This window comes from Aptenodytes patagonicus, chromosome 4, assembly GCF_965638725.1.
Source record: "Aptenodytes patagonicus chromosome 4, bAptPat1.pri.cur, whole genome shotgun sequence".
Lineage (NCBI taxonomy): Eukaryota > Metazoa > Chordata > Aves > Sphenisciformes > Spheniscidae > Aptenodytes > Aptenodytes patagonicus.
The window spans coordinates 42,519,495-42,545,088 of NC_134952.1; the positions used below are offsets into that span (position 1 = coordinate 42,519,495).

The 25,594-nt window shown below is 41.8% G+C and overlaps 1 protein-coding gene across 1 annotated transcript in view; it reads right to left on the reverse strand.

Annotated features, from left to right (window-relative positions):
* Positions 1 to 25,594, reverse strand: part of GALNTL6 (polypeptide N-acetylgalactosaminyltransferase like 6) — a 507,998-nt gene that overhangs the window by 31,052 nt on the left and 451,352 nt on the right. The window contains exons 7-8 of the mRNA XM_076336517.1: positions 22,832 to 22,949; positions 6,567 to 6,674 (exon numbers count right to left, since the gene is read on the reverse strand). Coding sequence (XP_076192632.1) covers positions 6,567 to 6,674; positions 22,832 to 22,949 — 226 coding nt within the window. The remainder of the gene's footprint in view (positions 1 to 6,566; positions 6,675 to 22,831; positions 22,950 to 25,594) is intronic.

Genomic DNA, 25,594 nt, shown 5'->3' on the forward strand with positions numbered 1-25,594 from the left:
TGTATTTCATTTGGCTGGAAATAATATAATATACAGTTTGTTTTACGTAAAATGCATTTAAAACGCGCATTGGGATCCATCCAGCCAAGACAACTATACTTTATGTTCCTCTGGAATACGGGTAGCGTAATGTCACAATAAATCATCACGGAGGAGGAGAACAAAGTATGACTGGAGGAGCCCATCCAACAAGTATGGATTAATATGACAGAGGCAGCAAGGTACAAAATTCCAAAGCACTCACAGGGAGAAAAACAGTACCCTCAATTTCATGCAAAGGTCCTTCCATCAGTATTGGAATACAAACCATTTCTCATTTCTGTGTATTTCTACAGTGAAAGCATGATAAAACATTTCCTGGACGCTAATTACACCTTTGTTATGTTCAGGTCTCAATATCTAAGCTGCCCACATCATTTAAGTCTAAACGGGGGGCTTCATCCCTTTCCCCTTCTTGCCTAACTCCCTTTTAACTTAGGCAGTGCTAGCGTTTGTCAATCTTTCCCCCTCTTGGGTATCTTATTTTGCTCCTTTACACTTAACTGTGTTTAAAACTTAACTGTGTTTCATTCCAGCAAGGGTTTGTATTTGTGTAAAAAACCCCAACCAAATAGAGAGATGTCTGCAGGCATAAAACAAATGCTTCTCCATGGAAGGCAGTATGCTAACTAGGTGACAAAGCTGGTGGTGTACATAAATAACTCTTGTGAGAGTTAGCACAGCTGGCAGAGAAGCAAGAGACTATTTATTCTCAGCCTGTAGCCTGCAAATACCTAGAACTGAAATTCCGCAGATGTCATCTGAAAATAGCCAGGATTTCTTTCTCTCTATAAAGGTTTGCATCTCCACCGCAAAAAAATTTAAGATCTACACATTGGAAAAAAGTGAAAAAAAAGCCAAAAAACCAGCCCACCGACTAAATGCTACATCGTTGCTCAGTGGCTCACTTGAGGCAGGCCTGCAGGGCTTGGAGGGCAGGGATGGGCACTGTCCCCTGTGAGGATGCTGCCTGCCCCCAGCTCTGCGGCTGCAGGTCTCTGCAGGCTGGCTGTAGGGGAGCTGCAGAAAGCAGAGTGACAGTGTAACAACATCTCCACGAATTTGTTGATTACTGCCATGCTCACTTGACAGACCCATACTCTGTGGGCACATATAGACCATAGCCCACCTCTGCAGCTAAGCCTGGAAGAAAGTTCAGGGGTTTGATTCCAAACACATTTCTTTAGCCATGTAACTTGGGCTCCAGTGCTAGTCTAGTGAAGAATCCTGGAAAGCAGCTACCGCCACTTTGATCTTGTTATTGTCCAGAAACATTTAGTTCTCCATCTTCTTTGTATTCCTTTTGGAGAGTTAAGCTGCCTGCCCTGTTGCATTTATCATCTTAAAAGCAAAACTTCTATTCAGATTGGAGAAAATATAAAAAATTAGCATTTAAAAAAATTACTTTGACTTTCTTGTATTCAAGGATTAGAAGATATTAATTTGAAGTTTTTCTTTGGTAAGTGCTCTGTTTGAGATCTTGCTTTAATTAATTTTAATGATGAATTTATAAATCTATTAAATGAAAAAAAGTTAGAATGGAAACTTAAAAGTTGTATTGTATAATCATCATCGTATATTATAACCTCTGCATGCTGTTGAAAGAAGGTAGCTCTTGCTTGATTCCTAAATAATTTGCTTACTCTAAGCTGATGTTTCAGCTTCTAACTGTTGACTGCTGAATCATAACCTACTTTGTGCTACAGTCTTTTGTGCTAAAGAGGTGATTGCAAAAGTGCCAGCAGTGCTCCCTTAACAGCATGCCACACCTATCAGTTTGCACTCTGGTCACGAGAAAACATAGCCATTACCTAACCAACTTTGGTTCTTTAACTTGGCTGGAAACTGAAAAGAAAATGTTCATGCGCTGCTTTAAGAAAACCCCAAGCATTATTTGCAGCTGGAAAAAGAATAAATAAATGGTCATAATATTAAAGGAAGCTCTGTTAAAAATGCAAACATGGCCACAGCACCAGATAGTATAGCTACAGAAATTTTCTTTATAGATCCCTTTTAAAGCCACATTGTCCTGGTTTTGGCTCGGACAGAGTTAATTTTCCTCCTAGTAGCTGGTACAGTGCTGTGTTTTGGATTTAGCATGAGAACAATGTTCATAACACACCCATGTTTTAGTTGTTGCTAAGCAGTGCTTACACTAAGTCAGGGACTTTTCAGCTTCCCATGCTCTACCGACTGAGAAGGCTGGAGGTGCACAAGAAGCTGGGAGGGGGCACAGCCAGGACAGCTGACCCAAACTGGCCAAAGGGACATTCCGTACCATGTGACGTCATGCTCAGTACATAAACTGGGGGAAAGCTGGCTGGGGGGGCTGCTGCTCAGGGATGGGCTGGGCATTGGTCGGTGGGTGGTGAGCAATTGCATTGTGCATCACTTGTTTTGTATATTCTTTTATAATAATTATTATTCTCTTCCTTTGCTGTCCTATTAAACTGTCTTTATCTCAACCCATGGGTTTTACTTTTTTTTTTCCGATTCTCTCCCCCACCCCACTGGGGCGGGGGCAGGGAGGGTGAGCGAGCGGCTGTGTGGTACTTAGTTGCCGACTGGGGTTAAACCACGACACACACAAAAAGGCTGAGCAAATGGTTCAGGTGGGAATCTGAACCCACCTTTATCAGCTGAATTCCTGAACCCAAATTCGTGCAAGTTCCAATTCAGCGACACTGTGTAATGAGGCAAATGTCATTGTGCTTGTGCCTGCTGGGTCAGAGGATCACTGTGCTCTGGGATCCCACATCCTGGCGTGCAGGGAGGAATTCAACTTAAAAGTTAGGATTCACCACGCTGATGGGTTAGCATCCAAACTTGAACTTCAGTGGGATTGCCCTTCCCTTCAGAAACGCCTAATGCTCTAATGTTCTGTAGTTAATGCTAAAATGCTGTGTAAAATACCTGCAAACAAAAAAAATTTCTGTAGATATATTTTGAAATTCTGAGTTCATCTCTGCATATCCTATGGAACAGTGAGCTTTTATTGATAAATTTCTTATGGCTTCTACAGATTCACGAATAGAAAAAAAAATCCCCCCCAAATAGGAAAATAAATAAAATAAATAATAAACTGGGATACACCTACAGGAAATATAATATATGCTAATAATATTCTTAAATCTAATTTCATAGGTTATTGGTGAAAAGAAAATAGCTTAGCTAGAATTGTTAAAAATGAAGCAATAGTCAAGAATACCACAAAGCAACTAAAATAATCCAGTAAAACAATTCAGAAGTTTTTAATAGGGCAAAATCTTGCATAGGACTTTAAGATTTGGGGATTCGCTCTCTATATATGTTTTACCTAAAACAAACAGGCAAAATTGGTTCTTAGTCACTGCAGTTTTGTGCAGAGGTTGACAGGCTTGGAATGAATGAATAATTACGTGGTGCTTCTGCATTATAATGTGGAATCAGTGTTGACATCTGCATGCCCATTAATCTTGCTTTATGTGTAATTACCTGTAAATTGGACACTGACTGCATTTGGCAAGCAGCAACATCTTAAGACATCTCCCAGGAAAAATATTCAGCTTTTTTATCTGCATTTGGTTGTCACAGTCTGTTTTATAAAGCTACTACGCATGTTCACAGCTTCCTTTACTTTTGCTCTGTACCACCGAACAGTTATACTGACAGAGCATTTCATATGTGGATGCTTTTCAATTTATGGGGTATGTGTCAGCAAAAAATATGCATTGCAGGTCTTGAGTGACAGATAAGAAAGTAAGAAATATGATAAGAAGGACATAGAAAATTGATGTCACGATACATACTATCGTGTGTGGTACACTAATAGTTATTTAGCGATGGGGAGGTGGAACAGTGTTTTTGACAAGTCTCTCATTTAATAACGTGTATGTGATCCTCATGCCACGTCACAGCTCTTTAAAAAGATACCTAGATTGGTCAGGCATTATGTAGCTAGCTGAAACTGTGTGTTGAAACTTGCTGCTAAAAGATAGAGAGAGGTGAAGACCCAAGGGAAGGCAAAATGCTTACTTTAAGCATTATTTGTTAAGGGCAAACATAAGCTGAAACAGCTTGAAAGGAAACCCATGGCATGATTTGGGCTACACCTGAGTTTGGAAGTTCTGTCCTCTTCCTAACTCCAGTGTCCTCTTCCTAACTCCAGTCTCCATATCCCTTGTGCTGCTGCTGTGGGACAGGATGGGAAAATCTGTCATTCTTTAACGCAGTATCTGCACAAGGGGAAATTCTCCCTTGATTAATGAAGGGGCTCTTGCAATCATTTATACAATCACAGTTGGGCTTCCCAGGGCTCATTCGTTTGTGAAGTGCATCTCCAGCATCCTCCTTTACATGGCAGAAGATGGAAAAGGGTTTAGTAAAAGCCTTTGTGAAAACTACTTAGTAGTGAAAAGTATTGCTTTTGGCAGCACAGATACTTCCAGATATTATTGAGTGTGTTATTCATGATATTCTTGAACTAGAGGGAAGTTTTAGATAAAATACTCATAAGGGGTAGACGATAATCTTTGGATGATATAATATAATATTTGGAGGATAACGCAAAGATAGCTGAAATATCCAGGTCACTTCTGTGCATACTCCCCTAGTACTATTTTGGCTAACAGCTCCATTTGGGGCAGTTTATTTGGAACCGCAAGTGGTCTGCATCAAAGGGACTGACACACGGAAGATGAACATGTCCTTGCTTTTCCTTTTCTGGCTTGGATGAGAGAAAGAGAATATTTTTAGGCTTAAAAATACACACAATTTGATGGGTCAGGGACCAAACTCTCTTCCTTGGCTAGTTATTGAGATAGCCCCAAACACTAAAACATACAGAAGATCTTGTGCTCTTGGCAGCCTTGATGCAATGTATCCTAACAGCAATGTTTTGGTTTAGAATATTGTACTGGAAAGAATCTGAGAACCTGAGAATTCAAATTTTCTTTCAGTGATAAATATATGCCAGAAATTTACCTAAGCATCATGTTTTGGACCCCCACAACACAGAAGAAACTATCCGTTATTTGAATGGGAAGGATAAGACCCACCCTATCAGCACACTACGTCATTTCCCACAAGATATAGGGCAGTCAGTTTGTGCATGGGCAGAGACTTCATTTCTATAACTGGGATTTTTTTTTTAATATTTCACAAGTGATTTATTGAAATCAAGCTAGAATAAATAGTATAGGGAGGCTGCAGGCTGTGGCTACCTGATGGCTCTAAGTACTCACAGTGCCTCCATGAAAGCTACTTAGGTGTCGAACTGTACGAGATGCTAACAGTCCAAAGAGAAATGACTGTATTTTGCTCCTACGGGTAGTGCACCAGACAGCATATTCCCTAATGAGATACTTTGTGCTGTAATAGAGAGAAACAGAGACTGAGGTTTGGATTTCTTATTTCAAGTTGTGTGTGATTTTTTGCAGGGGATACCATAAATGAAGCAGTTTATTTCAGCCAGTGCAAAAATCCAGATGGGGAAACTCTGATACTACGTAGAGCTATATTGGGGGAAGATTTTCATCTCACAATTCAGTCAATACAGTTTTTGTCACCACCACTAATCCCATTACTGTATTGCGTGTCTCACTGTGTGCACCAATGCTCTTTTAAAGCAAATCTTTCTCTCTGTCTAGGCAGCTGTCAGGCAGGCAGCACAAGTGGCCTCTTTCCTCTGCTGCAGTTACTACAGCAAGCCTTGTCCTCTGGTGCTGAAACCAAGAATATTTCCCTCTTAAAAGCAAGAAATTTATTCTTTTGTTCATACCATATTTTCATTATTAAGAAAAAATATGATTCATAAAATATTACCCTATGGCAATATGCAGACTTTAATATTAATGCCGTTTTGTTAAAAAAAAAATCCTCTAAACCAGAAAAGATTAAACTCAAGCATGAATAAATACTAGTATCTGCCTGGAAGCTACATCTGTGCCCTTTGTCTTCCATCTTTTGACATCCCGTGAGCATCTCGAGAAAGTTACAGAACATTTTCTCTTGAGCAAAAAGTCCCTCATGGATATGGATGTGTTCAGTAGTCTTTGAGAAATGTCTAGAGGTCTTGTAATTTTTCACTCACATGGCTCCAAGCTGGCTGTATTCCACAACCAGGTTTTACACAATAATTAGACAGTCGCTCAAATCATTGTTACTTGGTCCTTTTGCCTCAGAAAAAGTTCCTTTCATGAGATTCTGCCTGTTCTGCTGACTGATAAGAAAATGTGTATTTAAATTGGTCCTGCTTGTAAAAACTGTGCAATTTGAGAACCGTAAGCCTTAGGTTATTCCTAGGTTCTTTTGAATCAGCATGAAACACGCTTCTGTGCTGAAATGTCCAACCCTGTATTTTTAAGCTTTCATTTTATTCTTGGCAATCTTATCTCTGGAAGGCAGCACAACTTCAGCAATTGCACATCTCATTTCAGAAAAATAAAGAAACATTCATTTTCCATTTTAATGGTTTACTGGAAACTAGTTCACAGGGAACTAAGAGACTGGTGATGAACGAAAATGAAAAACCAGACTCAATTACTCACCCGTGCTAGGCTGGTTCCAGAAGGAACTTTATAAGGGACGTACTTCCTGTAGATATGCCCAACTCGAGAGCATGGAACATCAAACATGCCACCTCCGCACATCCACACCTGGAAAGAGGACACAAAACAAATGAAAGAATGATTCCTGGAAACAAATGGGGCAAAGAAGGCATTTTAAGTAATGGGTATGGGAAAAGGACACATTGTTCTGTACTGACCCCTCCCACAGTCATAGTGGTGGCCTTCTCGGCATGCTGATAGCTGGGATTAGTTAATATGGCATAGAATCATAGAATCATTGAGGTTGGAAAAGACCTCTAAGATCATCGAGTCCAACCACCAACCCAACACCACCATGTCCACTAAACCATGTCCCTAAGCGCCTCATCTACTCGTCTTTTAAATACCTCCAGGGATGGGGACTCAACCACTTCCCTGGGCAGCCTGTTCCAATGTTTAACCACTCTTTCAGTAAAGACATTTTTCCTCACATCCCATCTAAACCTCCCCTGGCACAACTTGAGGCCATTTCCTCTTGTCCTATTGCTAGTTACTTGGGAGAAGAGACTGACACCCACCTCACTACAACCTCCTTTCAGGCAGTTGTAGAGAGCGATGAGGTCTCCCCTCAGCCTCCTTTTCTCCAGGCTAAACAACCCCAGTTCCCTCAGCCGCTCCTCATAAGACTTGTTCTCCAGACCCCTCACCAGCTTCGTTGCCCTTCTCTGGACACGCTCCAGCACCTCGATGTCCTTCTTATAGTGAGGGGCCCAAAACTGAACACGGTATTTGAGGTGCGGCCTCACCAGGGCCGAGTCCAGGGGCACGATCACTTCCCTACTCCTGCTGGCCACACTATTTCTGATACAGGCCAGGATGCCATTGGCCTTCTTGGCCGCCTGGGCACACTGCCGGCTCATGTTCAGCCGGCTGTCGACCAGCACCCCCAGGTCCTTCTCTGCTGGGCAGCTTTCCAGCCACTCTTCCCCAAGCCTGTAGCGCTGCATGGGGTTGTTGTGGCCGAAGCGCAGGACCCGGCACTTGGCCTTGTTGAATTTCATACAATTGGCCTGGGCCCATCGATCCAGCCTGTCCAGGTCCCTCTGCAGAGCCTTCCTACCCTCGAGCAGATCAACACTCCCGCCCAACTTGGCGTCGTCTGCAAACTTCCTGAGGGTGCACTCGATCCCCTCATCCAGGTCATTGATAAAGATATTGAACAAGACCGGCCCCAGTACTGAGCCCTGGGGAACACCGCTCGTGACCGGCCGCCAACTGGATGTAACTCCATTCACCACAACTCTCTGGGCCCGGCCGTCCAGCCAGTTTTTGACCCAGCGCAGAGTACACCTGTCTAAGCCGTGAGCCGCCAGCTTCTCTAGGAGAATGCTGTGGGAGACGGTGTCAAAGGCCTTGCTGAAGTCCAGGTAGACCACATCCACAGCCTTTCCCTCATCCACTAGGCGGGTCACCTGGTCATAGAAGGAGATCAGGTTGGTCAAGCAGGACCTGCCTCTCATGAACCCGTGCTGGCTGGGCCTGATCCCCTGGTTGTCCCGCTCATGCTTTGTGAGCGCCCTCAAGATGAACCGCTCCATAATCTTCCCCGGCACTGAGGTCAGGCTGACAGGCCTGTAGTTCCCCGGATCCTCCTTCCGGCCCTTCTTGTAGATGGGTGTCACATTGACAAGCCTCCAGTCGCCCGGGACCTCCCCCGTTAACCAGGACTGCGGATAAATGAAGGAGAGCGGCTTGGCGAGCACCTCCGCCAGCTCCCTCAGCACTCTCGGGTGGATCCCATCCGGCCCCATAGACTTGTGAGCGTCCAGGTGGCGTAGCAGGTCATTGACTGCTTCCTCTTGGATTACGGGGGGTTCATCCTCCTCACCGTCCCTGTCTTCCAGCTCGGGGGGCCGAGATGGCAGACTCTCCTACCCGGAATCTCACCGTGCAAAATCAGAGTATGTTCAAAATAAATTCATAAAACATATTTAGAATATCTGCCAGCGGTCCTCCTGCAACACAACCAAGATATTATTGCATCTGTTCTTCTTTAAAACATACAGGACCAAAATTTCAAAAAAAGGTTATGTGAGTAAAGCAAGCCATCAATCAGAAGTAAACATTTTTTTTTTCCAAAACACCTGGCTTACATTTTTTTTTTTGAATAGTGAATACAGAGCTCAAATACTAAGATGCTCTTCATTTTGTAAAGAAAAAGGAAGAAAAATCAATTTCCTTCTGATCAAATTTATGTAGGCAGAGAAGAAAGATCATGCTGCTACATCTCATCATTCAGCAATACCTAAAGCCAGCTGGATGGCTTTCACCTCTGCAAACTGACTCGATTCACCTCCTTCAGCAGTTTCTACAACTTGTCATACAGGACTCCACACAGCAGCCTTCCACCTCCGATGCTTTCCCACAAGACGACAGGACCCGTCAGTGAACAGGGCACATTGCTTCTCATTTTCTTGCAGTTTATTATACAGTGGGGCCTCTTCAGCACACATCACCTCCTCCTCTGGTGATATTCCAAGATCTTGGCCTTCTGGCCCGTCTGTGATCACTTCCAAGATTCCTGGGCGACTGGGATTTCCTATTCGAGCCCGTTGTGTGATCAGTGCGACCCACTTACTCCACGTAGCATCAGTTGCATGATGTGTACAGGGGATCCTCCCTTTGAACATCCAGCCCAGCACCGGCAGTCGGGGTGCCAGGAGGAGCTGTGCTTCAGTGCCGATCACTTCTGAAGCAGCTCGAACCCCTGCATATGTTGCCAATATCTCTTTTTCAGTTGGAGTATAGCGGGCCTCGGATCCTCTGTATTCCCGACTCCAAAACCCTCGGGGTCGACCTTGAGTCTCCCCTGGTGCTTTCTGCCAGAGGCTCCAGGTAGGGCCATTCTCCCCAGCTGCGGTGTAGAGCACATTTTTTACATCTTGTCCTGCCTGGACTGGCCCAAGGGCTACTGCATGAACTATCTCCCGTATAATTTGTTCAAAGGCTTGTCGTTGCTCAGGGCCCCATTTGAAATCATCCTTCTTCCGGGTCACTTGATAGAAAGGGCTTACAATCAGACTGTAATTTGGTATATGCATTCTCCAAAAACCCATAACGCTTAAGAAAGCTTGTGTTTCCTTTTTGCTAGTTGGTGGAGACATGGCTGTTATTTTGTTGATCACATCCATTGGGATCTGACGATGTCCATCTTGCCATTTTATTCCTAAAAACTGGGTCTCCTGTGCAGGTCCCTTGACCTTACTTTGTTCTGAAGGCAAAACCAGCTTTGAGAAGGATTTGGACTATTTTCTTCCCTTTCTCAAAAAACTTCTTCTGCTGTGTTGCCCCATACGACAATGTCATCAATGTATTGTAGGTGTTCTGGAGCTCCACCCTGTTCCAGTGCAGTCTGGATCAGTCCATGGCAAATGGTGGGGCTGTGTTTCCACCCCTGGGGCAGTTGGTTCCAGGTGTACTGGACGCCCCTCCAAGTGAAAGCAAACTGTGGCCTGCACTCTGCTGCCAAAGGGATTGAGAAAAACGCATTAGCAATATCAACTGTGGCATACCACTTGGCTGCCTTTGTCTCCAGTTCGTATTGAAGTTCTAGCATGTCTGGCACAGCAACACTCAGCAGCGACATGACTTCATTCAGGCCTTGATAATCTACTGTTAGTCTCCACTCTCCATTAGACTTTTGCACTGGCCATATGTGACTGTTAAAGGGTGAGCGAGTCTTGCTGATCGCTCCTTGGCTCTCCAGTCGATGAATCAGCTTATGGATGGGAATCAGGGAGTCTTGGTTAGTGTGATATTGCTGTTGGTGCACTGTTGTGGTGGCAATTGGCACCTGTTGTTCTTTGATCCTCAGCAACCCCACAACAGAAGGGCCCTCTCAGAGACTGGGCAGGGAGGACAGCTGTTTAATTTCCTCCGTCTCCAAGGCAGCTATACCAAAAGCCCACCGGTACTCTTTTGGGTCCTTGAAATACCCTCTCCTGAGGTAGTCTATGCCAAGGATGCACGGAGCCTCTGGGCCAGCCACAATGGGGTGCTTCTGCCACTCATTCCCAGTTAGACTCACTTCGGCCTCCAGTACAGTTAGCTGTTGGGATCCCCCTGTCACTCCGGAAATACAGATGGGTTCTGCCCCTTTATAGCTTGATGGTGTTAGGGTACACTGTGCACCGGTGTCTACTAGAGCCTTATACTTCTGTGGGTCTGATGTGCCAGGCCACCGAATCCACACAGTCCAGTAAACCCGGTTGTCCCTTTCCTTCACCTGGCTGGAGGCAGGGCCCCTCTAGTCCTGGTCACGGTATTTGTTACTCACTTCTTGTAAATACGAATCAAAAGTCCCTTTATTAAGATCAGGAGTAAGATCAGCCCTTCTGCTCTGTCTGGGGAACTGCTCACTGGAAACTGGAGCAGCAATTTTCCTGGAAGAACCCCCTTTTGTGATTGTTTTTCCTTGCAACTCACATACCTGTGCCTCTAGGGTCAAGGTAGGTTTTCCATCCTACTTCCTCATGTCCTCTCTGTGGTCACGCAGGTAAAACCACAGGGTGCCCCGTGGTGTGTACCCTTTATATTCCCTCTCTTGAGCAGAGGAACACTTACTCCTAATAGCTGAGATACTGATCCATACAGGTGGGGAGTAAGACATATCCTCTTTGAGTTGCTGGACCTCCCAGGACAGTTTCTCCACAGCCGAGACAAGGGAGGAAGGGAGACTTTCTTCGTATTGCTGGAGTTGGCCAGCCAATTCATCCACCATTGGTCCCTCTTCGTCCTTCCAGGTCATTACTGCCAATGAGTTGGCATACGACACTGGTGCGCTCTGTACAAACTTCCACCGCATGGGTTGTGTGCACTTGACTTCATCTGGATCTTTGGATAACTGCTCGTTGTTCAGGTCATCATAAATCACCTCCAGCATGGCTAATTCCCTCAGGTACGGGATAGCTCTTCTCCATGGTGGTCCACTTGCCTGGGCAATATATAAGATCTTCCTTAAAGGGATATCTTTCCTTCATACCTGACAGTAGTCGCCTCCAGAGGCTGAGGACTCGTGCCCCTTTTCCAATCGCTTTGTCAATGCCCCCTTCCCTGGAAAGGGATCCCAGCTGCTTGGCTTCCTTACCCTCTAATTCCAGGCTACTGGCCCCATCATCCCAGCATCGGAGCAGCAAGGTGACAATGTGCTCACCTGAACAATGGCTGAAATTTTTTTGCATATCTTGCAGCTCCCTCAGGGATAGGGATCGGGTGGTTTCCATCTCATTTACAAGTTCTTCCTCTTCCTCCTCCTCTCCCTGTGATGGCCCTCCTTTTTCATCATCCCTTACTAAACGAGCTGACTTTCACTTCCAACATTTCTTCTTGTGTATAGGGGCGACTGATACCGGCACAGGTTGGTTCTCTGGTTCAGCTGCAGTGCCTGTTGCGGGGATTGGAGTAGCCATGGTGCCTGTTGCTGGGGTTGGAGTGCTGAAGTGCCTGTCGTTTTGTTGTCAGATCCAGAGAGCTTCTCTTCCCCTTAAGGGTACTGAATAGTGTTGAACAGGGCTTGGCAGGCATGGGCCAGGCCCCAGCACGTTGCAGTGATTTACGTCTCCCTAGAATTGCCAGGGTGACAGCATACTTTTCCCTAATATTCTACTAGTTTTTCAGGATTCTGCACTTGTTCAGGGGTGAAGTTCCAAAACACTGGAGGTGCCCACCATCCTAGGCGTTTGCCCATGCTATCTCCCACACCCTGCCACTCATAACTATCCAGTCTTGGGGCAGATCTCTGGATGATATTCTTAAATTGCTTATTAACCTTAGACAAAACCGAAATGATATTCCCAAGAAATACCAATAGAAGTATCTTAACTATGCAAGGATGTTCAAGATACTGAAAAGTTACTGTAATGAAGGAGGAAACATCATAGAAGAAGGTAGTGACGCTGCCATTCTGTATTTCCTCCATAAAAAACCTCTCAGAGGAAGAACTATAACTGCTAATTGTCTCCACGAGGTGGTACTTGAAGTACAGTACTAGCTTCAGTACAAAGCTCAAATACCAGATTAAGCTCAAGGCCAGTGTTTTAATAACAAATCTCCCACGCAAAACATCATTAATCACTGCAGACCACAGCAAACTGCAAAAACCAACACCAATCTCTAACATGTACAGCAAAAAAAAGAGCATGTTGCAGATCAGACAAACCAATATTGAGATCAGATAATCTAATATTGAGAACAGATGAATCAATATTGTGACCTGCAATTGTTAACAGATATAAATTCCTTAATGCGCTCTGGTTAATCTGTTATTATCTCAAACCCTTCGAACCTCACATTGGGTGCCAAAGAGTACTGTCGTGGTTTAACCCCAGCTGGCAACTGGGCACCACATAGCTGCTCACCCATTCCCCCCCCCCTCAGTGGGATGGGGGAGAGAATCAGAAGAGTGAAAGTGAGAAAACTCGTGGGTTGAGATAAGAACAGTTTAATAATTGAAATAAAACAAAATAAAAATAATAACAATGATGATGATGATAAAAGAATATACAAAGCAAGTGATGCACAATGCAATTGCTCACCACCTACTGACCGATGCCCAGCCAGTCCCTGAGCAGTGGCCCCCCCGGGCAGCTTTCCCCTAGTTTATACACTGAGCATGACGTCCCATGGTATGGAATGTCCCTTTGGCCAGTTTGGGTCAGCTGTCCTGGCTGTGCCCCCTCCCAGCTTCTTGTGCACCTGGCAGAGTGTGGGAAGCTGAAAAGTCCTTGACTAGTGTAAGCACTACTTAGCAACAACTAAAACATGGGTGTGTTATCAACATTATTCTCATATTAAATCCAAAACACAGCACTATATCAGCTACTAGGAAGAAAATTAACTCTATCCCAGCCGAAACCAGGACAATACTTTAATACTGAAACAGACAGAACCATCTGGAGTACACAGGTTTGATGCTTCAAGTCTGAGCAACCAAAACTCAGCCAACTTTGATCAGAGCTGCAAGTACTCCATGGCTCTAAAAATCAAGCTGTATCCTGATGGGCAGCCAGTAAGGAATTCTTCACAATTCTTCACCTCGTATGACTTGGTTTTACCAAGTGTACGTGAGAGCAAGGTTGTGTGTCATGTCAGAGGAACTATGGCAATCATGCCAGTAATACCTATGGGCATGATTTTCTGTGCCCTGGCAATGCAGAGCCACCGAACTCCAACATGGCTATTAGGTGACTTACGTAGCATATTGACAACATTCGTAACTTTCTGATTTCAAAAACAGCAATTTGACTTTGCAAATCAGGGAAATGGAAAACAACAACAAAACCACCCCCCACAAACCCCAAGCAGAACTCTTTAAGCATCCTAAAACCAATAACACAGCAAGAGTTTAAAATTAATTTAGAGTGAAAACATCAGTATTATAAAAATTATTTCCTAATCCTGGCAAAACAATTTTTTGTTCCCCACAGATATTAGAACAGAATGGCTGTTATTTCACATAAGGGACACCTGCGGCCTCCGCTTTCAGCCTTTAGACTGAAAACAAAAAAACCCCCAACACCCTCCCACCCAATTTAAAAGAAAACCACACCCAAGCTGAGAAAGAGAACTGGCTTGTCCTTTCCATGTCTCTTCATGTGGACATACATAAAGATGCTTCATGAAACATCTCCGTGAATCTGGATGAGAATTTAGGTCCATGCATTACATATATGAAGGATTTTTTTCTGTATTTGATGCCCTCTGGAACGAAATGGCATGAAGTAAGTTTGTGACTGAGGCTAAAGCAGAGCAGAACACAGACAACTGAAGGTTTCACTAACAATTTCCATACAGAAAGGAATTAATCCAAAAGTCGATACACTCTGAATTAAACCAACAGTAATCAGACCCTTAAAAAAAAGTATCAGAAAATATGATGTGATCACAAATACTTGACATTCTGCACGAAGCCTGCAGAGAACAATGCATATCTCTACACTTTTTTTACCATAAATTTCTCATTCCTTTTGTCCTGCCCACCAGCTGGCTGTAGCTACTGGCTTTTTGAAATCACAGGAAAACAAAATGATTAATTTTGTTCATTTAAAACAACAGTGAAAATGGGCAAGAGTTTGGCCTCTTTTGCTGTGCTTGCCGATTTGTGTTACAGCGGGTATATCCACCTGGTCCTGGCAGTGTGGCTGTGAGCTTGGGACTAAATTTTAGTAATCTGAACATGCAGATGCTAAAGACTGCAATATGGGATAACTCGGGGCTTGAGTGTGACTTAAAGCACTTGCTGAAGGTAGCACACTGGAATTCAGCCCCTGAGATTGACCGCGCTATTCATACTGTGAACGGAGAAAACGGGATTTAGAGTGAAGGCTTGAGTTGCAAAGTGATTTAGGAAGCTGCTTTTTATGGATCATTTGTGTATTAGCCCTTACAGTCCCTTAGCTGTTAGCTATGGCATCCAGCTGACACCTGGTAATGAAATGTTTGAGGATCTACACCACATTACAGGATAAACCTATGTACACCAGTGTAAATGGTTAAGGAAGGTTTGAAACCATTGAAGGTAGGGCAAGATGACACGCTTGGATTTGTCCTGAAATTCCATGGACACCGGGGCACAGTCGGGTACAGCTGAGAGCTACTTGGGAAACTGCTACTTACCACCTCCCAGCACAGTTAGTTAACTCTTAACTAAGGCACAGGAGTTCTTCTGGTGCACGCTAGCTTCACAGAAGAGGAGACAAATTTTGCAGGTTAGTGGCACAGCGTACTAAAGGCAGCTGGCCTGGGCATCACTCTGCTGAAGTACATATGTTGACAGAATTAAGAGTATTTCCGTACCTATTTCTGTGGTGAGGATATCCCGTCTGGTCTCCTAGTGAGCACAGTTCTTCTCAGGGACGAAATTTACTGGTGGGTTGGAAATGGAGACCCAAATGAGTGCTTCTCCTCCATGCCAAAATAGCTCATTGCAGCCCAGAGCAGTCTTGCTATGCCATGTAGACGTGATCATTATTTTCTTTTCAAAAACATTTTGTAAAATTTGCATCTTAAAGAAAACCTTGAAATCCTCACCTGTTTAATCCCATGTGACCTAATTCACTGAAAAACATGTTCATAAACATATTGAAAATTGTAAAAATGACAGTGTTAAAACAAGGTGGGTAGTGCCACCATTTAAAAAAATAAAAGTTATTCACCTTTCTGCCAATACTTTGTTTGTATGTTATGTCATTTGTACCTTTTTTTAGCAGCAGTCTCCTCTCTGTGGCTGTCTTCAAACAACCTAGTGCACCAATGAAAGTGCAGACCTATATTTACTATTTGTTCTTGTTTTTTAAATTAAGGTGTTATTTCAAAGGCTAGACAAGATATTACAGTGATTAATCAAGGTTTCGTAGCCTTTGAAGAGTGGACAGCATAGCAGTTTGACTCAGACGAAGGTCAGCCACGAAACAAATTTAAAAGACAAGAAAGCAGAAATATATATATATATATAGGCCAGTATTACTTTAACTTAGTCAATGAGAGCTGAAGTAGACATATATCGCATTTCCTCTAAAGCAGGAGGATATCAATTAAAAAAAATAAGAAAAGAAAAGGAGAAAAGGAATTAGAAAAAAAACTGTCAGATATGCTGAGGCAGTAACAAGTGGGAGGAAATAACGCTTTGTGTTAGGCTTATATTTGATAGCTATAAAACTTGAAAATGCTGTGCTGCACCTGAGGTGTGCTGTGCAGGGTAATTGAAATGAATCTTGGGCTGCCTTGAAGGACATTTAGCAGCTGTTCCTGTTTATCTTTTAGCTTCAGAATGATTTAGAAAGCATTTTTTATATTTTCCTGGGAAGATCAATTCTGGCAACTTTGTATTTAAAATGTGCATTTTTATGTCACCTGCGCTAAATGCAAGAAATTGGAGAATGACGTCTGTGTTAAATATTACAGACCTCCAGTGTACCATGAAAGGAGTTCAGGTGCTGTGGGACATTTGGCAAAATGGTATCACAACACCAATGCCTCTCTGTTTATCTAAGGAGCAAGCAATGAAACTCTCAAGATCGCTAATGTCTCCTTCTCACAAAAGCAATGAATCTGGTCTGCAGCTGAGGTATAAAAACCAAAGACAAAACCAAAACAATGCAATTTCAGCTTGGAAAAATCAAAAGAAGAGTAGTTTATGTGTCAACTATACACTTTATCACAATTTATCTTTATATAGCTCCTTCCAACAGAACGTTGCAAAACAGTTTATAGGGATGGTTGAAAGCAAACGGCAAGCATTAACGCAAGCTTTAAAAGAGATTAAGCTGTGGTTATGTGGCTTTGTTCCTGACTGGAGCTTAGATGTCACAGATGCATTTTTTGGCTCTGTTCTACAGGTCTTGTGGGATTTTGGGTGAATCACCCTCTTTTCACATCACTTCCTTGTCTTTAAAATTGAATTCTGCTTGCTCTTGTGTTTTTTTTCCCCTGCCTTATCTATCTAGTTTATGAGTGACCCAGCCCGGGGACTATCTGGAAAACGTAAATACTGTGCACGCGAGAATGAGACTCCAATCCATATGCTACACTGTAATCATAATTACTGCAAGAAGAGACTCATGATTTTTGAGCAGTGGAGGATGTGTTACCGTGGAACAGGAACATAAACATACAGCAAATTATGTAAAAGACTGAGGGGGGACTGAATGGATTTTGGATCAGGCTTCAAAACTAATTTAGAAATATACTGCTGCTGAGAGTCAGTAACAAGACAGACAACAGCGAGAGATGCTGAAATGGATGGAAAAACCAAACAAACAGTTAACTGGTGGAAGAGGAATATAAAGTATGCCATGCAAAGCTGTCAGCTTGGTGCTCTGAGCATTGTGCAAGAAGTATAAACAGGAGAAATGTATTACCACAACGGGGCTGAAAAAGTTGTAGAAAATAAGAATATAAAAACTTTATGGGATTTTTCAGTCACTCCTCCTGAAATATAAGCCAAAAGAACAGACTTGGCAGTTGTAGAAAAGGAGGAAGAAGAATACTTTCCTGTGAACTTTTCCATGTAGTGAGAATATTCAGCTAAATGCAAGAAAAAATTGGAAAAATAGGATCACTGACTGCAAATCTGCAGTCGATGGGTTCACAAACAGCAAAACCATTTACTTGTGGTGCAGTGGGATTTCCTGTCAGAGATATTAAAACCGTACTGTATAAACTGGGAATTGACGACTGTGGATATTTCAACAATACTCACCAGCACCTCTAAAATGTTGAGAAAAGTGGCAATATTCCATGTTTGTCAGTTCTTCATATATAGATTTCAACTGCACTGACAAGTGGCAATGCTCCCCCACTCCCTATCTCCTGCCAAGATTGCCAGCAGCGGAGGGAATTAATAATGATGATGATAATGATGATGAAGAAAGGCATTCATGAACTTGGAGGTGTGTTTTGGAAAACAGGGATGAAAAGAATCTGGAAGATGTGTCGGCATGGATAAGGACAAAACAACTCTAGATATAGGTGACTAGCTAGGGTAGCACCATTAGCATTTTTGTTAAGGTATGATTTACGATGCCGAAGGAATGTCCAGCATAAAGGATCTTCAGCAAGCACAGGAAATGAGTATCTTTCACTGCTCTGTATTTTGGAGATTACTACATAAACTGTGCCTTTCTAACAGATTTAAATTTAGGATTTCCTAAAGAGTGGCTTCCCTGCTTATTGAGAAGAGACGCTATTAATCAGGTCGGTTCCATCGCTTTGCCAGCTTTCACAAGTCTAGCACACGTTGAACAGTATCGTCAGCAAGATATCATACATCTTTTTAATTAAAAAATTGATCCCGAGGTTATGCTGCCAAAAAATTAAAATGCTGCACATTATTTCTTATGTAAAAATTAATCTAAGAAACTATTTAATGAAGAGGTCATATTTTGAGACACGGGTTGTGGCTGCCTCACCATCCATTCAATGTGCTTGCGTGTGCTCTGATTTGGAAACAGCAGTTAATGAGCATGGCACCCAGTGCTACGCTCACTTCTGACCTCTGCAGCAATGTTTCCGAGCAAGAAAAGAACAAAAGAGAAATATGTTGCTTTTTGTAGTCAAGAAAATAAAGGTCAAGCAAATTTTTAAGCAGCAGCTTTTTTTTTTTAACCTGTCTCTCTGTGTTCCTGACAACTCAGCACCTGCAATAGTCATGCCTGAAGTTTGAGGAAGTTTCCTTTCCTGCTATGGCACAATTCCAGATGTCACAGAAACATTATAAAGCGTACTGTATTTTGGAGAAACTTATTGAATTATGCTGCAGTAAATTTAGGTTCACTGCAGACTCACTCTCTGTAGTATCTTTCTTTTTCCATCGAACACGCTTCCCCCCCCAAGCACACACAAACATATATTTTTGCTCACACCACCCACCTTCTGTCCCTGTACAATGAGATAATGCAACCTCCCCCCCAGAAAAAGACTTTTGATTAGAACCGTGCTCTGCACTGAAGCCTGGTGTCTGTCACTCCAGGTCACATCTAGTGGAACAGCCAGAGAGAAACATCAAAATCGACACTTTGCCTCCAAGCTTCCCAGCCTGAGTACCTTTCCTAAGTCTGGTTTGACCTCTTCTTGTCAAGAACTGCTGCCTGACTCCCCAGGCAACCACTTGCCCTGCTAATCTAATTTTTAATCAGTCCTTGAACTCTGTCTTAGCGTCTTGAACTCATAAAGCAATATGGCTTTGCTATTATTAGTGATTCCTTTGAGCTTGCATGACCCTTGATCCACCACCAGATTTTAATTCATTGCATGTCTGGGGTTCGCAAAGTGCAGTAGAAGATTACAGTGAGCAGAGCAGAGCTGTTGATATTAAGTTCATGATGAAGCAGCTAATAATTCCTTAAGTCAGAGGACTTTAGACAAACTATTTTATTGAGTCTTGACTAGCACAGATCTAGCCATCATACTTTTCTGAAAGATCCAATTTCTCTGACTCTCTAAGCCCACACTTTGCACTCATGGCTTCCCACCTGCTTTGCAGCAAACACTCCTGTAACCTGAGTTGTGGAGGTGACTGTGGATGTCTCTGGTACAGTAATGCAGAGGCTTTTGGTCGAGAAGATACTTTTCCTTAATAGGACATTGCTTATCAAGTGATCTTTTCCCCTTGGCATGCCAATGTTTCTGTGGGGCGAAGTTTCATTCCAACAGATAGGAAATTCTCCAAATAAAATTAGGCCAGAGAATATCAAACATATCCTGTTTCTTAAACATGATTCCACATTTGCCACCAGTGAATTTGGACATATAAACATGATATTTGATGCACACATTTATCAAAAATCTTCCTTAACATACCTGTAAGCTTACTTTTGCATCAAAACATTAGCAGTGCTAATTAGAGACACATGCCACAGCTTGTCTATCTATAGTACCTGGACCTACTGTTAAAATGTTAAGCAGAAGGGTTACAGTAGTCTGTCGATCCATGGAATTTAAAATGCATCACTGGGTAGAGGACCAGAAATAATCTACGAACACTCCCCGCTCCAGCTCACAGAGCAGGGCAACCAGTTCAAGATGAACCAGACACTACTTCATTTCAGGGAGCACATGACAGCTCTCGCTCTGGCATGCACCCCCTCATAATTACATCACTGTATTTGAATTAGCCACAAGAATCCCCAGTCTGACACTGGGAAGGTTGTGTCATGGTCTCTGTTTATAGTAGCTAGCTTGTTTACTTATTTACCATTATATAGCAGCTTTTGTACAAATGAATCTCAAAGTTAAAAACAAGACGATATATGAAGAACATAAAAGGAACACCTTGTCTGTCACTGAGGTTGAAGATCAGCCTGAAACAGTCCTTTAAATATGAACTTCCCACAATTATGAGATATTTCAAAGCAGCTGCTTTTCACAACTTTTTAATGAAAACCAGTCATGTTTTTACAAAATATTAAGAATTAATGGAGTCAAAGAAGAAATGAGTGAGAACAGCTAAAAGTCTGGTGGTTAGACATGTTCTTGAGGCAGGATACTCCAAATAATTATTTGCCAAGTGAAATATCATTAATGTGAGACATGCCATCAACACAGGGCACCCATGCTACGACACTTCCACAGGCCATAGATGTGGACACTCTAAGGAAAAGTAACATGTAGTTTCAGACCCACTCAAGCAGCCAAGGAAACTGAACCAGGCTGGTCATCTGGCTTTTTCACTGACTTTGTGAATAACAGAGAGATGGCAAGTCCACCGTCTTCCCAAGTTTTATGAATAAAGCCGGTAAATTAAACTGTCTGGCTAACGTGTCCTCATTTAAATCAATTTTAAGATGACTGAATCTATAGCTACAGTAGAAACCGTTGAAGCAGAAGCCTCTCCTAAGCTGCTGTTGGTGATTCTGATATAATACAAACCAGTCCTTTCTGTTTCTCCCTCCTGCCTCCATGATTTTTCTCCCATTTTTTGTCATTCCAAACAAAACAGCAGTTGTCTTTTTAAAACATACATCTGTTAAATTCTTCCAATAGAAAGTTATTCCTATTTGGCAATCATTTCTAATCAGTATTTTTTTCTTCTTTTAACACTAATAAGAAAGGAGAGGGACCCTAAGGTCAGTATATACTAATGAGATGATATGACTGAAATGAGACCCAGTGTGACACAGCTGCCTCCAAAAACATCTATCACTTGAGCAAAACACACTGGGACAATCTAGTATCTCAATTTCCAGTGCTGTTACCATGGTTTCTATACAAAGACTGGAGAGCATTACAAGTACATTCTTTGTGATGACAAATAAAAGGAATATTTGAAATAGGATAATAAAATCTTGGGTGACCTGTCAGAAAACCGTATGACAGCTACTAGTGACTACTTACATTTGCCTCTGAAACAACCTAAATGGGCAGAAGGTAAATCAATATGTTCTAAATACACCGTCTAGCTATTGGGTTTCCCCTGCCTTCCTGTTTTATTTTGCTGGGGTATAAAAATGATTCGGAGAAACACGAGAGTAGCACAGTTAATACAAACCATTTTGCTGTTCTTGATAATTCCTGTAAAGACAGCCTGGCAGTCCAGTGTCGGGTCATGCTATATGTTTCATTCAACAAAATGGCCTCAGCTCTGTTGTTTGAATTGCTGTTGAAACTCAGACGCAGCAAGATGTATGATATTAGTCATGGCTGACATACTAAATTTATTTACTGAGCTTTACACTGTCGGAGTTTGGAAGTAGGTTGGAAAGATCCTGAAGCTAAATGTGAATTCTAATTTCAGTTCCAAGCTTTATCCAAATATGCTTGACTCAATTAATCTATGTCATGAAATTCTATCAAGTCAGTGAAAATCTTTGCATGTAGAGTTCTTATGTCTTTGTGTATACTGGAACATAATAAACTTAACTTTCAAAATTAGACATGTTAGTCCTCATCAAACTAATGCAAATACCTATTTTACACATGGAAAGTAACAAGACTTTCAACTTGACATGTAAAAGCCACCAAGTAACTGATTTGAATACGCATGTTGACATAGAGGATATGAGGATATACCATGGCTGGTTGTACATAACCTGAGCACTTGAAAACTGCCCATATATTTTGTCATTACAATTATTCAAATGCAATTAAAAAATCATCTGATTTTGAAAATTTGGCCAGTAGATAACAGCTCATAGCAGCTGAGCTGATCTAGTGACTCACTGCTACTGAAAGGGGTTCTTCTTCCTACGACTTTCTCTTTCCATTTCCACTCATTTCCCTGAGCTGACTCCAGGGGAGCCTACCCCCAGAGATGATTAAACTTGTTGATCTGGGCAGAAAATTATGCAATTTTCTTTTTTTCTGGATTAATTCTCTCTTGGCTTATTGAGCTGAGCTTAACACCCGAGCATGAAGTGAATGCAGCGTCTGAGCGAAGGTAAGTAGAGAAGACTTGACAAAAGGAACAAGGTAGAACTTCATTCTTTGACGGTGGTAAGCTACCAGATTTTCAGAGGGAACTGCACTCAGTGTGATTTTTGTATGGCTTCTGGAGCATATGTTTATGGCATAGTGATCTGTGAAATTAGTGGAAATTCCTAAAGGAAAAAAGTAGTATTGTACTAAATTAATTTTAGTTAAAAGACAAAAGTCAGTATGAATGAAAGCATCATGATCACAAAGCATATGAGAAATGAAAATCCAGAGGTGTAAGACTGAGTCTTGTACCAAACAAGTAAGGAAGTATCATATAAAGTGACTTGATGACTTACCTTAAAGGAGATTTCATACTGCTCTCCTCCCCATATTTCTAATCCTGGATCATAGCCTCCCAGCTCCCAAAACCATTTCCGGTTAACGGCAAATAGACCTCCAGCCATTACAGGAGACCTGAAGGATGAATAAAACAAACTGTGAATGACAGAAACCATCATGCCATGCTTAAATAACTGAGAAGATTAGCAATGTACATGGACAAGCAATAATGAAGATGTTTGGACCGTGTGTGTGTGCCTGTGTGCGTATTTGTGTGCATGTAGGTGATCTGGCTTCCACAATTGCAAAGCTATGGAAGGCGTAGACAATGGATACTGTAAACAAACAACATTTACCTTTATTCACCCCGAAATGGACTCTAGATGAGAAACAGGCAATGTGATAGACGAGTAGAAAGATATAGAGCACGGTAGATGGTCATGCACAAACTCCTTTTTTTAAAAAAAATTCTGTTCATTACTAAATAAACCCATATAACAGAAAAAGAAAGGGACTCTGGAAACCTGCCAAAGTGTTTAATGTAGTCTCAGTACTCCATGTGAAGTGACTCACATTTGAAAGTTAGCAAAACTTTTCAATTCATTTCAGTCTCGTAGGTGCTGGCTAGAGAAAGGCAGAAAGGTGACAGCGGATGGCTACAGAGCAGCTGTTGGGACTTAAACATCTGCTTTTCTACAGCAGCATTTAAAACTCCTAAACTTTGTCTCACAGTGGTAATTTAACTCATAGGCAAATAATTTGCTGTGTTTCCCATGTTTCCATTTATTCCATGAATAAACATGTGGAATTTACTTGAATTAACTCAGCCTTTTCCACAGACAATATAGAAAACAACTGAGATATTTAAAGTTAGTGTTAGAGAATATTCATGAAAAGTACATTTTATATTTATAAGCAGGAATTTTGTACTGGAAACTAAGCGTGTTTTTTTTTTCCACTACCAAGAAGACCATGTTTCTAATGCAGTAAATACATTGACAGCTCTCAGGATTTAAACGTTGCTCATTGATTCCTTGAAGATGTGATGGAAGGGGGATAAAAGGGATGTACACTGAACAGTGAGGAGACAACAGGCTGAAGAAAGCCCAATCCAACTGTTCAATTCAATCAATGCAGGTCAACACTCGCATAATGAGTTTTAGAGCAAGAGGCTAGAAGGAACACATTCCTGTTGATGGCTGGCGAGCAAGAGAAAAGACATATAACTCTCCCTACGTAAGAGAGACCTGGATGGCTTCCAGGCAGTGCTTCCTTATCGGAGAATAGACGTGACACCGGATCCGATGCCCTGTGCTTTGTAACACTGCAGCCCCTGAGGGAAAATTATCCCATCTAGGGGCATCTTTATTCTGAATTACTATTGGTGGTTTGTTTGGGGCTATGGAAGCAGATGGTACCATCCCTGAAGAACCGACTGGCAAATAAAAACTTCACCCTTTGCCACTGATTTAGGATTTGGCAGTGAACTCAGGACTGGTAGGTATCACAGGAATCTATGCCTAAGTTAGAAGTTTATTAAAGAGGACATCAGGTTAATGGAACAACATTCTGCCATATTTTCTCTGCCTTAACACTTTTTATATTGCTAGCTTTTACCCAAGCGGTGAAGATATAATAGCAAGCAGACAGCTGAGTGGCCTCTGCCATCATTAGGATGCCAGCAAATCCCCACACGCATGAACATTAGGAAATGATCCTCTCATCTGCATTCATGGTAATGAAAAACATTACAGATATTTTACCTTTCACTTCTATAAGATAGTTTTTTAAGTGTATATATATATTTTAGATTATATCTTATATTAAACTACCCATTTTCACGACTAGGGAGCTCTGTTTTTAACAGACTAATTCTATTTTCCTTTAGAGATTATATTTTTAAAAGCACATAGAAGCTTTGTGAAACAAAGCTGCAATATTCTAACTGGCAAGGCCATGCACTGTAACTTACACTGAATGCTAATACTTTTTTACTTTTATTGACATTTCATACCTCAAATATTGACTGTTCTTTCCACATATGAATAATTTCAATGGAGATTTTATTAGAAACCTTCCCCTGGGGATTCTGACTATTACAATACATTTTCAATTCCTACCAAAGTAAATCTAATTACAACATGCCCTTTGTGACTTCAGGTTCTAAATAATCAAAACACAATGTCCTTTTATAAAGATGGACTTGCATGGAGAATGCTTATAACTAAATCTTTACTGGCAGAAGAAATGAAGTCCCAGAAATCACTGGGGAAATGCAGGTTTTCTCTAATTCTCTTAGGTACAATATCTTTCCTGAGCATTTCTCTTGACATGGTGAATGGGCTATGAAAAAGACAGTCCCCGCAAGTGAATCAGATGGAAGATGAAAAAATCAGACTTCAAATTACAAAATAATTGGCAGATACTTACAAATGATACTTTATAACTAATCTGTAGATTTTTCCAACGGTAATACTGAGCAAAGAAACCCTTTGCTAATTAGATGCTAGTTCATGAAAGTTCAGAACATTTATGACAATTAGCAAAACTACAAAACAATGACTGGAACAGCAGCAAACTCAGGTTTCTTACACTTACTTAAAAAAAAAAAAGAAAAAAGATATTTAATGTAATGTTGCTCTATTCTTTTATTCCACAACATGTTCTGACATTTGTTGCTTTGCAGGAAGAGTGATGGAGAGGGAGGACAAACAAGACGGCTTTTTGGTTTTCATTGGAGTGGGATGAGCAATAAGCTGTGTGAATCTGACCACTTGGCA